At 39.2% G+C, this 12,856-nt stretch overlaps 1 protein-coding gene across 2 annotated transcripts in view; it reads right to left on the bottom strand.

Moving 5' to 3' along the window:
• LOC126427372 (histone-lysine N-methyltransferase eggless-like) overlaps window positions 1–12,856 on the bottom strand; it is a 377,652-nt gene that overhangs the window by 110,162 nt on the left and 254,634 nt on the right. For both annotated transcript variants that reach the window (XM_050089720.1, XM_050089721.1), the window contains exons 12-13: window positions 7,464–7,672; window positions 3,301–3,500 (exon numbers count right to left, since the gene is read on the bottom strand). In XM_050089720.1, coding sequence (XP_049945677.1) covers window positions 3,301–3,500; window positions 7,464–7,672 — 409 coding nt within the window. The remainder of the gene's footprint in view (window positions 1–3,300; window positions 3,501–7,463; window positions 7,673–12,856) is intronic.

The following is a 12,856-nucleotide window of genomic DNA, read 5'->3' as shown; positions in this document are numbered from 1 at the left end:
CTTTGTCTATGCATGTAGGTGCTTTTAGCTGAGTGAACATCATAAATCTTATATAGCTTACCCCAAATCTCTTTGGCAGTCTTGCATTCAGAATTGGCATGGGGTCAAGTGATAAAATTAGCCATTTCCTTACTTTTCATTGGCCATGGTTTATTTAGTCCATCGATTTCATAATTTTATGCACTTTCTTCTGCTTAACCAATCAGAATTTATGACATCAAAGATTTTGTCATATTCTGAAACAGTTCTCACCATCTGAATTAAAAAAAGTCTTGGTAACAGTTTATTATTTCATTAACAAGTTCTGCCTTCGTGGAGCATCTCCAGATTATCTTACAATTTTGCATGTACAACATACTTAAAAAACCATAAAATAGTTCATGCTAGACTGAAGCATGCATTGAATCAAATGAGCCTGCCTTCCTTTTTGAACATTCTAAAAATGATAAAACTGTTCTGTGCTAGGTTAAGCATTTGTAGTATCTGATTAATCTGCAGATTTGAGCTGTGCCTCAACCTACAATGACAGTATTACAACTGTGATGTTTTTACTGTATCAAGCCAAAAAAGAGCCACAGTATATTGCTTTCCACTGAGGTGGAAGTGTCACAAGGCAAAGGATCTGTTACTTATTTGTGAATAACAATGCTCTTCCATATTCTGATGTATGGTACTATATTCACCACAGTTAAACAATGTAATTAGATGCTTCCTACAATCAAAAAATGGTTCAAATGGCTCTGAGCACTATGGGACTTAACATCTGAGGTCATCAGTCCCCTAGAACTTAGAACTACTTAAACCTAACTAATCTAAGGACATCACACACATCCATGCCCGAGGCAGGATTCGAACCTGCGACTGTAGCGGTCACGTGGTTCCAGACTGAAGCGCCTAGAGCTGCATGGCCACATCAGCCGGCCCTTCCTACGATCTCCTCATTCTAATCATGCTTAGTACCCTTCATATTATAAAACATTAGTGTAATATGTACTCAAGCATTTAAAAAAAAAAAAGTTTATTTCAAAAACTACAATGTTCTCAACCCTCACTACAATTTTGGAACATATGTACCTGTAACAAAAATAAATATTATTAATAATAATAACAATAACAATAACAATAATAATAATAAGTGTTGGAAGTTATGACTTATGTATATAGCAAGAGACAGTGTCAACAGCACAAAGCGTTAGCTGGAAGTTTAGAAAAGGAAGATTATACATTACTTTAAAAATAAAGGTACAAGTGTGGATTAAAACAATAAAAAATAAAAAAAAAAGGTAACTGGATGCAGCTTGTTGACCGTTACTTGTACACCGTCCATGCAAAAGTTCCAAGAATGACTCGATGCCTCACATATATGCAACATCTGTGCAGAAACTACAGTGCCAGTTTGAACTAATAACCATAAAACACAAATGTGCATTGGATCAGTCAGTTGTAAGGAAATAGTGTTAAGTAGTGGATGTGTGGCTTTACTGTGTCAGCAATGTTGTGTCACAAGCCACAATGGAACAATGAACTGAGCATTTCTAAATAAAGTGGTCAAGAAATTTTCCAGAATGTTTTGAAGAACAGCAGAGTGTATGCATGATTTGTCTTGCACATCCTGTCTTCTGAACAAAAATGGTGCATGGACTTCTGCTGCAACTTGATTGAAATTAAAAATATGGGAAATTCTTTTCTGGAAAAAATCCTAGCAGGTAACAAGACTTGGTGCTATCAATACAAACGTACCACAAAATGACAAGGTGCAGAATGGGTCTCAGAAGGTTCACCAAGACCAAAGATGTGACTGTGATGTGTGGTAGGATCATCATCCCAAAGATTGACTTTTCTGACAGCTCCTTTCCCATGGTTGTATGAACATGCTATGCATAGCACTCAAAAGAGGGAGGAGGAGGAGGAGATTAGTGTTTAACATCCCATCAACAACAGGCCATTAGAGACAGAGCACAAGATCGGATTAAGGAAGGATGGAGGAGGAGTAAGTTCACAGATATGTGACTGGCTCGAAGACTTCTTAAGTAACAGAACCCAGTAAATTGTCCTTGATGGTAAGTGCTCATCAGAGACAATGCCATCATCAGGATGGCCCCAGGCAAGTGTGATAGGACTGCTATAGTTCTCTATACACACAAATGCTTTGGTGGACAGGGTGGACTGCAATCTGCACTTGTTTGTTGATGATGCTGTCATATGCGGTAAGGCGTGAAAGTTGAGTGACTGTAGGTAGATATAAGATGACTCACACAAAACGTCTAGTTATTGTGATGAATAGTTGCTAGTTCTAAATGTGGGAAAATGTAAATTAATGTGGATGGGTATGAAGAACAAACCTGTAATGTTTGGATACAGTATTAGCAGCATCCAGTTTGGCACAGTTGTAATGTTGCAAAGCAGTACAAAATGGAACAATCATGTGAGAACTGCAGTAGGGAAGGTACACGGCCGACTTTGGTTTATTGGGAGAATTTTAGGAAAGAGTGGTTCACCTGTAAAAGAGACTGCATATAGGACAATGGTGCAACCTACTCTTGAGTACTATCTGCTGTTTGGGATCCTTACCATCCCTGGAGGAAAGGTGACATTCTTTTTGGGGAACACTATTAAGAAACTTTAGAGAACTAGCATTTGAAGCTGACTGATGAACAATTCTACTACCGCCAACATACCCTGCATGTAAGGACTGTGAAAATAAGATAGAAGAAATTAGAACTCCTTCGGAGGCATACATACAGTCACTTTTTCCTCACTCTATTTGCAAGTGGAACAGGGGAGGGAATGACTAGTAGTACATGGTACCCGCTGCCACACACTGTAAGGTGGCTTACAGAATATATGTGTGGATGCAGAAGAAAGTGGCCATGTCCTTTTGATGGAACCATCCCCGTATTTGGGTTAAGTGATCCAAGGAAATCACAGAAAATGTGAATGAAGATGGGCAGATGTGAGAACAGTGTGCCAACCACTGCTCTACCCCACTTGGTCTCAAAAGTGGGGTAGACTATGTAGAACATCTAAAGCATTACAACCACTATCATCTTTTATTTGTTTTTTATTAACCGAATCTCAAAGCTTTCTGGACTTATAGGGTATGTTAGGGTCACGTCTTTTAGTTGTTAGAAGTAATGGTGGTGGTGGTGGTGGTGGTGGTGGTGGTGGTGGTGCTGGTAGTGGTAGTAGTAGTAGTAGTAGTAGTAGTAGTAGTAGTAGTAACAACAATAACAACAACATCAAGAGATAAAAATATTGCTGATTGCATACCAGTTATTAGACCACCTCAGGATTACTTACCATTCCACTCAGTACTGACATACTGTCCTCCTTGCACCTTAAGCAAAGCTCTCTCTGGGTACTTCTCCAGATAATTCTTAACAAAATCTTGAATCTCCATATGAACATCTTCCCACACACTTGGAGAACTTTCCACAACAAGACGTATATCTTCATGTTTCACATACTGACAGCCACCATTATCAAAAAATATTAGATACCTGTAAATTGGTACAATTAAACAAGACCGCTTCTATGACAATACGTCTGCATCATCAGGCAATCAATAAGTGCATTTTTGAAATTTTTTTCCAAATCTAAACAAACTTTGCTATTTCCCACTAACCAGTAGCTAAAATGGATGTAAAATACAATATTTCATTTAATCCACACACTAAACTTATAATAATTTTGTCTCATTGTGATTTATTTCTTTCATATTCAGATTCTCACATTTTTTTTCTTTCAACACCAAACAAGCAGAGGCAGGGGATGGAGAGTGTTGGACAGAACAGAAAAAGATGCTTCATGGTCTGCTTCAGAAATGTGCAAAGATTTTATATTGCAGACAGTTTAAACAAACTGCTGACAAATTGTTCAACATTGCCACGCCATATCTTTGATACACTTCACATGGTATTTTTGGCTCACAGTAATTAATTATGAAGCGGATAAGATGGTAGTACTGAAGTGTGTTTTTATGTGCACTTTGTTGCCAAAGAGTAGCAAAATTTGGCATATACATCAATGTATGTGAATTTATTTGAGAATATTGCACATCAGCAAATGTGTGCACCAATATTTCCTATTTATATGATCTCATGTGAAATACCGTGTTTCAAACTGATTTATTGAACATAAAATGTTACATAATGTTTTTGTGAGCAAGAGATGAGGGAGAAAGATAGGTGTCATTGAACTGTGGGCACTCTTGCGTGCTTCTCACAGTGAAAATAAACTAAATTCCCATGAATCTGATGGAAATTCACACCTCATATGTTGGTAAATCTGCACATCAGTTCAGAATGAGATGAAGGAAGTAAACACAATACGTAGTCTCCAACAGAAGAATTGACCATGTTTTTCAATAATGAACACAAAGGATGAATTTTTTGTTCACCACTACAACCCAGAAATGAAAGGCACGAACAATGGAGACACACAGGTTCCCTACACCAAACAAGCCAAGGCTGCAGTCTCCTTTCAGGAAGCTGATGGTGTCTTTATAAGCTGCCGAAGTATCATTCCGATTCACCGTGCAAGAAAGGGACAGGCCATTAACGTGACGTATTACTAAAATCTAACAAAACCCATGCCCTGTAATCAAACAGAAGAGGAGGAATGGCTGCAAAAAACTCATGTAGCTCCAACATGACAATATTTCTAAACACATTGTTCAGAGCGCTGAGGCTGCTTGCTCACACCTCGACTGCAAAACCTTGCCAACCAAGTTTTAATTCTCTCTCTCTCTCTCTCTCTCTCTCTCTCTCTCTCTCTCTCTCTCTCTCTCTCTCTCTCTCTCTCATACACACACACACACACACACACACACACACACACACACACACACACACACACACACACACACACACACACACACACAGTTTTGCAATACTGTTTAATTAGTCCACATCTGATGTGCTGCTTTTCACCATTACCACGAGTCCACCATGGAAGAGCAGGTGAATGTACCACATAGCACAGCATGCTACTGCCTCCATAAGCTTGCAACCATGGGACTGTGCATGTTTAGAGGAGCTGTCTACCTGGATGACAGAATATCTGGACACAACCATTCATCTGGTGTAACAAGAAACATGATTCATTCCACCAGATGATATATTTCCTTTGATCCACAGACCAATATCAATGACCCTGTGTCCACTGTAATCTTAATTGATGATGTCACAGCAACACACAGGGGCCATCTGTTGTGGAGCACAGCATTTGACACTATGGACATAATAGTATGCTCTAAAGCACTTGTTACTGTGCTAGCATTGTACCGTCATCAGGTCTGCAACAAAAGGCCACTGCTCTACAGAGTGGGCCAGCCTCTGGCTCCCACATTCTGCGATGAGATGTGGACATCCATCACCTTGTCCTTCAACAACTTTCCATACAAACTCATGGCAGTAGTATGTAAGCAGCCAACCACTTTTGCCATGTCTGATATGCTCATTCCCAGGTACTGACCCATTACAATCTGTCATTCAGCGAACAATGGAAAATATGGAACAGAATAAGAATAGCAATATGAATTAAGTAAGACAGACAGCTCCTCATCACATATGGGATGTGCTGAGCAGCACTTAGGCACAGCTGAAAACCTTACAGTCTACTTTTAAATGTGCCTGCCTGCCCTTAAACACTGCCTCTATGCCCTGAGGAGCTACGTGTCTTAATTCAAATTGTTATTGCCCATTCTCAGTGCACTGCCCTGATTTCACACTTTATTATCATTATGATGATTCCCAGTTTGTCTCTGCTCCACTTATACATTTTCTTCACAGTGTCTACAAAGCCATCAGCTGCATTCAGTCTCATGGTGGCTCATCAGTGTATAAAAAGAAGCAAAACATCACAGAAAAATACGTATGAAAGGCAAAGTATATAAATATGGCTATAAGTTCTTAGTATTGTGTGATGACATGAGCAATGCTCATAAAACTGAGATATGCAACAGGCAGGAAAATGATTCTGGGCTTAGAGAAGATAATAAAACTAATACTGGATGATGGCAGAAATCTATCAGCCTCCCATAATTTTTTTGTCTCAAGAGGAAATACAGTGTGCAAGGAGAGTGTTTTCATTAAAAGAAAAGAAATAAAAAGACAGAACAAAGAAAAAAAACATTTATACTGTTCAGGCTGGAAATTCTACATGGAGTAAGAATTGTGAAAGAAAGATAGGAGTTTCTTTGAACAGTATTTTATCAAAGATTGTATGGAAATACCTAAATAAAAAATAAGTGTATGATAGGAAACAAAAGAAGCATAATGAAGTTCCGTCCACTTATGGTGTGTGTGTGTGTGTGTGTGTGTGTGTGTGTGTGTGTGTGTGTGTGTGTGTGTGTGTGTTTTATGAATGGTAATTGAAGGAAACTTCACAAGTCAAGATTGCTAAAAAGAAAAGTGCATTTTACTGGAGGACTTGTTTCAACTGAACTATGTTGTTATCATTGGATCTTACATTTTCAAATTTTTACAATGTTTTTCATCAATGTAACAAATTGCTTCACACTGCACATGGACAGCCCAGTACCAGGAAGATCACTACACATACAGTACAATATATATATAATGTAAAAATATCACGCTTAGTCATGAACATAACATACTGCTTGTCAGCCTTGGATCTGTAGTAGATAGGATTGATAGAGGAAGTACAGAAGATTCAACGCATTTGTTACAGGTTCATTTAGTAAGCACAAAAGTGTCCTGGTGATACTGTAAGACACACAATGGCATGATTTACTGTTTTACTGTTAAAGTTCCAAGAGTGTATGTTCCTCTATGAGTTAACCGATACATTGCTTCCTCCTGTGTACATCTTGCAAAAAACATGGAGGTAAAATTTGAGAGGTCTGAGCTCACATAGAGGCTACCAACAATCATTCTTCCAGGGACCCATTCAGTACTGGAACAGGAAAAAGAGGAGGACACAAAATGCCATCTACCACTCACTATGATTTGTGGGATATAGATGTAGATGTAGAAAGAAATTTTTGCTTAAGTTGTCTAGGTGCTCGTGCCACCTCAGTTTGTCATACATCTGAATGCTCTAAGGATTTTACACACTTTTTAGTATCTGCCCATTAATAACTACTTTTGGTACCTGTAAATTCTTTTCGTTTTTTTAACTTGAGAATTTGAAGCATTAAGAGATAAGTGCTTATAAGATAAACTATTAAGTGCAGTTGTGGAAGGTGTGAATTACAAAGGTACCTCATGGAACTCCAATGAAAAAGACCTACAAGAGAGAAGATAAATATTATTTTCCATCTTGTATTTTCCATTACTAATATTGTACACATATGAATATACAACAACACCTTCCACTGTTAAGAAACATTTTATCCATGAACCTCTCTTGTATTTTTAAAATTTGAGGCACAATTAATAAAAATCACAAATTGATTCTGCCATGAAATAATCTTACACCCATTAATCAATTAAACTCACCTGTAATTATTTATGGACTTTGGTGGTTCTGCAATCACACCAGGATAATACTCTTCATCTGAAATTCCATCCCGGAAAATAGAGATAATGCGATGTCCAACAGAAAAACGAAAATCTTGCACCTTGGTATAAGCTAGCTGAAAGCTTGAAACTTTTTTTATTTTCTTTGCGTTGTTTTTAGAATTCTGGAACTCCACTGTGTACAACGTCTAAAACAAAACATACTATCACATGTAGCAAGCATGACAGTATACAGCCTTAATAAAATCACTATGAAATAGCCTAACCATCACTTCTGATAATGACAAACAAGAGTTACATAAACATATCATAGATATTCCCTTCAAAGTATTAGCCTCAGGAGTGTCCTGGGTTTAGTCAATGACAGCACAATATTTTTACAACAAATATCTATTTACTGGCATAAAATTTGGAGACTTCAACAACACAGAGTGATATTTCCATTGTTTACTTTCACTTGCATTTTTAAAAATAAGATGGATTAAGGCAAAGATGAATTTACTATGTTAAAAGTAATTTATTCTCCAATTTAACAGTAATATACAATGTTTCTTATCAAATGCACTACTATACAGTAAATAACATGGATATTCGACAGAGCTGTTTATCCTCTGATAACGATTTGCAAAGCTTTTTACACATTAAGACTTTCAAGTACAATTAATCCCTAGGTGTGCCAGAATGGTTATAATGAATGTCCTTTAGCCTATGTGATGGCAGAAGCAAAGAGTGATGAGACTCAGCACTGACTGATGCAACAATGCAATGATACACTTAAATCTCCTGGTTAGCAGGTGATAGTTTTGGGAACAATAAAAAGTGAAAGACATTGGAGAAATACTGCTTTCGGTGCTCCAACATAAAACCAATGATTACAGAAAAGGATTGCAATCACTGGATCTTTCTGAAAGCTATTCTGATAAAATTCTCTTCAAGTGGCACACAATAGCTTGATTTTATTATCTGTTAATAGAATGCACGTTTGAGATTCAACTTCAGCTGTGGAAAAAAAAGGAAAGTCTAACACTAAAATGGAGACCAAAGAGAGTGCTTACATGCTCTATCCATCAAAAAATGCACTAAAATTCTGTACCACTGCTTTGATCAACATCAGAAGCCCTTTTGCCATAATAATATAATAATAGATATTTCATTTAGCCCACATACTTATTTTTGAGTTAGTCATGAGCTCGCAGAGAAATTGTGTATGCCGGCTCCCTTCTTTCACTTTACCTATCATAGAAAAATGTGGAAAAACAAAAGGCAACTTACATAGAATAAAAACTGTCTATGTTTCAATGTCACAGAGAGCAGGAGTGTTACTAACATATCTTAATGGACATGTACCACTGTTGCTAATAAAAAAAAAAGCAATAAATGGTAAGTACTAATTGTACATGTTTATTACACACTTCAAAGTAATGAAGACAGATTCTTATTACTGCAGGTATGCACATTAGCCTAAATCTGATAGCATACAGGACACAATGTCGATCGGTCAGTCCACGGTTTTGGTGGGAGTCATCATATCTGCCACACATATGTACCATTACATCCCGGAACTAATGAACAAACACAGTGGACAAAACCTTAATGGATCACTTGTGTTTATAAAAAAATGTTAAAAGTTAGACCTTAGTATTGGTTTTACTCAGTTGCTCTTTTTCTGGTTGCAGGTCACCAGTCACAAACATTAGTTATTTTGTTGTTTTATGTTCCACTCTTGATAAAAGCCTCATCCTGACAGGTCACTTATAATAACAATTTGATAGAAATAACTGAATTCATGTGATACTTTGGTGACATTGTAGCGGGTATATAGTTGTTGTTGTGGTGGTTGTTGTTGTTGTTGTTGTTGTTCTAACTCTGGAACACTGTAATTTATTGCTCGAACAGTACACACACATGGAAGACAAGGTACAATACAATTGGCAATACACTAGGAGCCCAGCAGACCTTGCATGCTGCATTATATGCCCATTAGATCCCACACGGGGCACAATCAGCAAGCTGTCATATTAGCAGACCGAGTGGCCTCTAGGGGCCAAATGAAGCACAAACTTTACTTGCAAACTATGTAGTGGCACACACACAAAATTGATAGTTACTCCACTTCTCTTCTCTGCAAAGGGCTGAACACTGTCCCCAAGTCCATGTCTTCTGTGGGCGACAGACGTTGTTGACTCACAATGCAGTGCCGTCGATGCATAGGGTCAGAAGTGGTGGGAGTGCAGACAGGTGCAGCATCCATTCCCTTGAGAGAGGCCATATAGTAGGACAGGTGACACTGGTACAGCATCCATTTCCAAGTCTGAGTCAAGCTCCAGGGAAGGAGGTTGTGGTGGAGGCAGAGGTGGCAGCAGTTGAGGCATCAGCTGTGACAGCACAGGAGCTGGGGTCACACCTCAGCCCCTGACAGTTGAAGGGGGCACCCACAGCAGAGCACACAGTGGTGAAAACATCGGCAGTTGCAGCTGAAAGGTGAAGGCGCCAGTCGTGTCAAAGGAGACAGCCACGCAGACAGAGGATGTGGGGGCAGGGGAATTGTACCTGTCACACTAGGTCGTAGCCGGTCAATGCGTCGTAGTGCCCTCACATCAGTTATGCTGACATGCAGAGGTGTCGGCCACGGGTACTCTTGATTGCCACCGACAGTCATTTCAGCTGGCGGCCTAAACAGCTGTGCCAGGCAGAAAGCATTGCAGCACTGATGCCGGCAGATGGCACGGGATTGGCCAAACCAGATGCAGCAGAGTCTGGGGCTGACAACTCTCCAACAACTCTGTTGGACTCTAATGAGGAACCAGTCATGAGTTACTTATGGTGACACATCCAAAACGTATTTTTTCATCTCACTCTTACATGTTTGTACTAGTCGTGTAGCTCCCCAGTTCAATTCATGACGGAAAGAAGAAGCCGTGACATTATCTTCAAATCCTTGTGATCTGAACGGGGTGCCACTGTTGGTAAATAGTGTGTACAGAAGTCTTCCGTTGCAAAAAATTCTGGCAAAGTAGAAATTGTTGAAGAAGACAGACAATACAAAACATACGAAAACTTAGAATTAGAATCAATTACAACAATGCCAGTAGAAATTCAAAACAGGTCCCATAAAATCTGTGCGAATTCATTCCCGAGCATCCTGTGGATCCAGTCACAGTGACAAAGAAGAGGGGGGAGCTGCCCGACGGGTGCCACACTGTGGACAGGTCGCCACAACTCGCACTACTTCCCAATCCATACCTGGCCCAGAAACGTGTCTCAATGCTTACGTTTTTGTATGTGACATGGTCCAATGGATCACATGCAAGAAACACATGACCTCAGGCTGACGGGTGGACAGGATGACAACCCGAGGAGTTGTCTCCTCTGTAGCCGACAGCAGCACTTGCTCCCAAACAGAAAGATGATTTTGAGATGCAAAATAATTTCTTAAAGAATGAGAAGCATGGCCCACAGGTTTGTTTGGACAGCCATGTTGCACTAAAGAAACAACTTTACTTAAAACAAGATCTGTGGGTATTGCAGCTGCAATTTTCATACTAGTAATAGGGAAACCACCAACAAAATTTTGAGCTCCCACATCTAAATGAAAACAAAGTAAAATTCCTCTTTGTCAAACTCTGGATCTGGGCCAATTGGCAGTCGTGATAAGGCACCAGCATTTGCACGTCGCACCGTAGACTGAAAATGTATCTCAAATTGTATCGTAGCAGGAAAAGAATCCACAACTGTAAGTGACGTGCAGCTTTGTCCAGCAAGATTTCAAAAGAGAAGCCAGTGGTTTGTGACCTATAATCAGGTGAAACTTGGACCCGTATAGAAAAACATGAACTTTTTTAGAATGTACGTGATGTCAAAGTCTCTTTCTGTGTCTGAGAATAACACTGGCTAGCTGAATTTAAGGATCTAGAGGCATGTGCAACAGGGCATTCAGAACTGTCTGCATACTTGCAAGCAAGGACAGCACCAAGGCCAAATTGAGAAATGTCCTTCACTAACGACAAGGTGCTGGCCTGGCTGAAAAGTGACCAAACAAGGGGTTGACTGCAGTTTGCATTTCATTAACTTGAATGCTAAGTCAGAAGCAAGCGACCATTGGAAACAAACATCTTTACATAATAATGCATGGAGTGGTTGTGCCATAGTAGCAGCATCCTGCACAAATTTGTGGTAGTACGGAATTTTGTCTAAAAATGCCTGTAATTCCTTGACGGACATGGGGTGCCACAACACAGCATTAGTATCAATATGCTCATGCAATGGTTTAATGGCAGCACACGAGACTTCAAAACCCACATAAATACTATATGGCTGAAAAAACCGTGTCTTGTCCAAATTGCACTTCAACCCTGCAGACTATAAAGCAGAAAGCAGAGCATGTATGTTTTGCAAATGTTCCTCTGTGGAAGCACCAAACACTACTATGTCACCTAAATAGATGATGGAATAAATTTTTCTAAAAAATGTTGAAAAATAGTTGGTGCACTTGCCACACTGAATGGCAAACATTGGTGTCGACAAAACTCCAATGGGCTGCTGATAACTGGAAGGTGTAAATATGCCTCTGCCAAGTCAGTCTTCACAAAATAATGACTCTCGATAATTTTGCTAAAACCTCATCAGGACAAGACATCACTGACTGACTGTACATTCACTGATTTTTTAAAACCACTGTAGAGGCTTAAATTTAGCAGTAGCTTTTTTGACTGTCACCAGTGATGATTGTCTTACTCAAGGAAAAGTGGTGGATTTGTTGTTGGTGGGGCCACAGGTTGTGCCAAAGTAGCAACTGTCTGCACCTGCTATTGCTTGAGGAGAGATTTGAGTACTGCCTACATGGAAATGAATTCAAAGGACTAATGACTGAAGTGGAACACATGGAGTTGAAATATCATACTTGTTGTCAAAAAGTGTTCTAACCACAGAATGCTGTAATTTATTGCTCAAACAATACACACAGGTGGAAAACAAAGTACAATGCAAGTGGCAATACACAAGTGGCCAGTGAAGCCTAGCACTCTGTTCCACATATTGATTAGTTCCAACAGTGTGCGCAACCAGCAGGCTGTGCACGCAAACTGCTGTGACTCAAACACAAAATTAGAAGTTACATCAACTTTTAAAGAAATAAAGTTGTGTGGAATAAATTAGCCACACAGTATTTTCTATCATACACATTTCAACTAGACTTTTGAGTTATCATTCTTGGAATTCTGAGCTCTCCTGCAATCACACTCAAATGAGTTCACACTCATTGATTGAAATAAAGAAAATTCTTTAATATTTGATTCTACCATGTGGCAGTTCATCCTTACTTTGCGAATCAATTTGCACATGTTTGTATCATACGAACAGAACAAAGACGACCA

Source organism: Schistocerca serialis, chromosome 11, assembly GCF_023864345.2.
Source record: "Schistocerca serialis cubense isolate TAMUIC-IGC-003099 chromosome 11, iqSchSeri2.2, whole genome shotgun sequence".
Lineage (NCBI taxonomy): Eukaryota > Metazoa > Arthropoda > Insecta > Orthoptera > Acrididae > Schistocerca > Schistocerca serialis.
The sequence above is the reverse complement of the archived record's forward strand: the minus strand, read 5'-3'. Positions and strand labels throughout refer to the sequence as shown.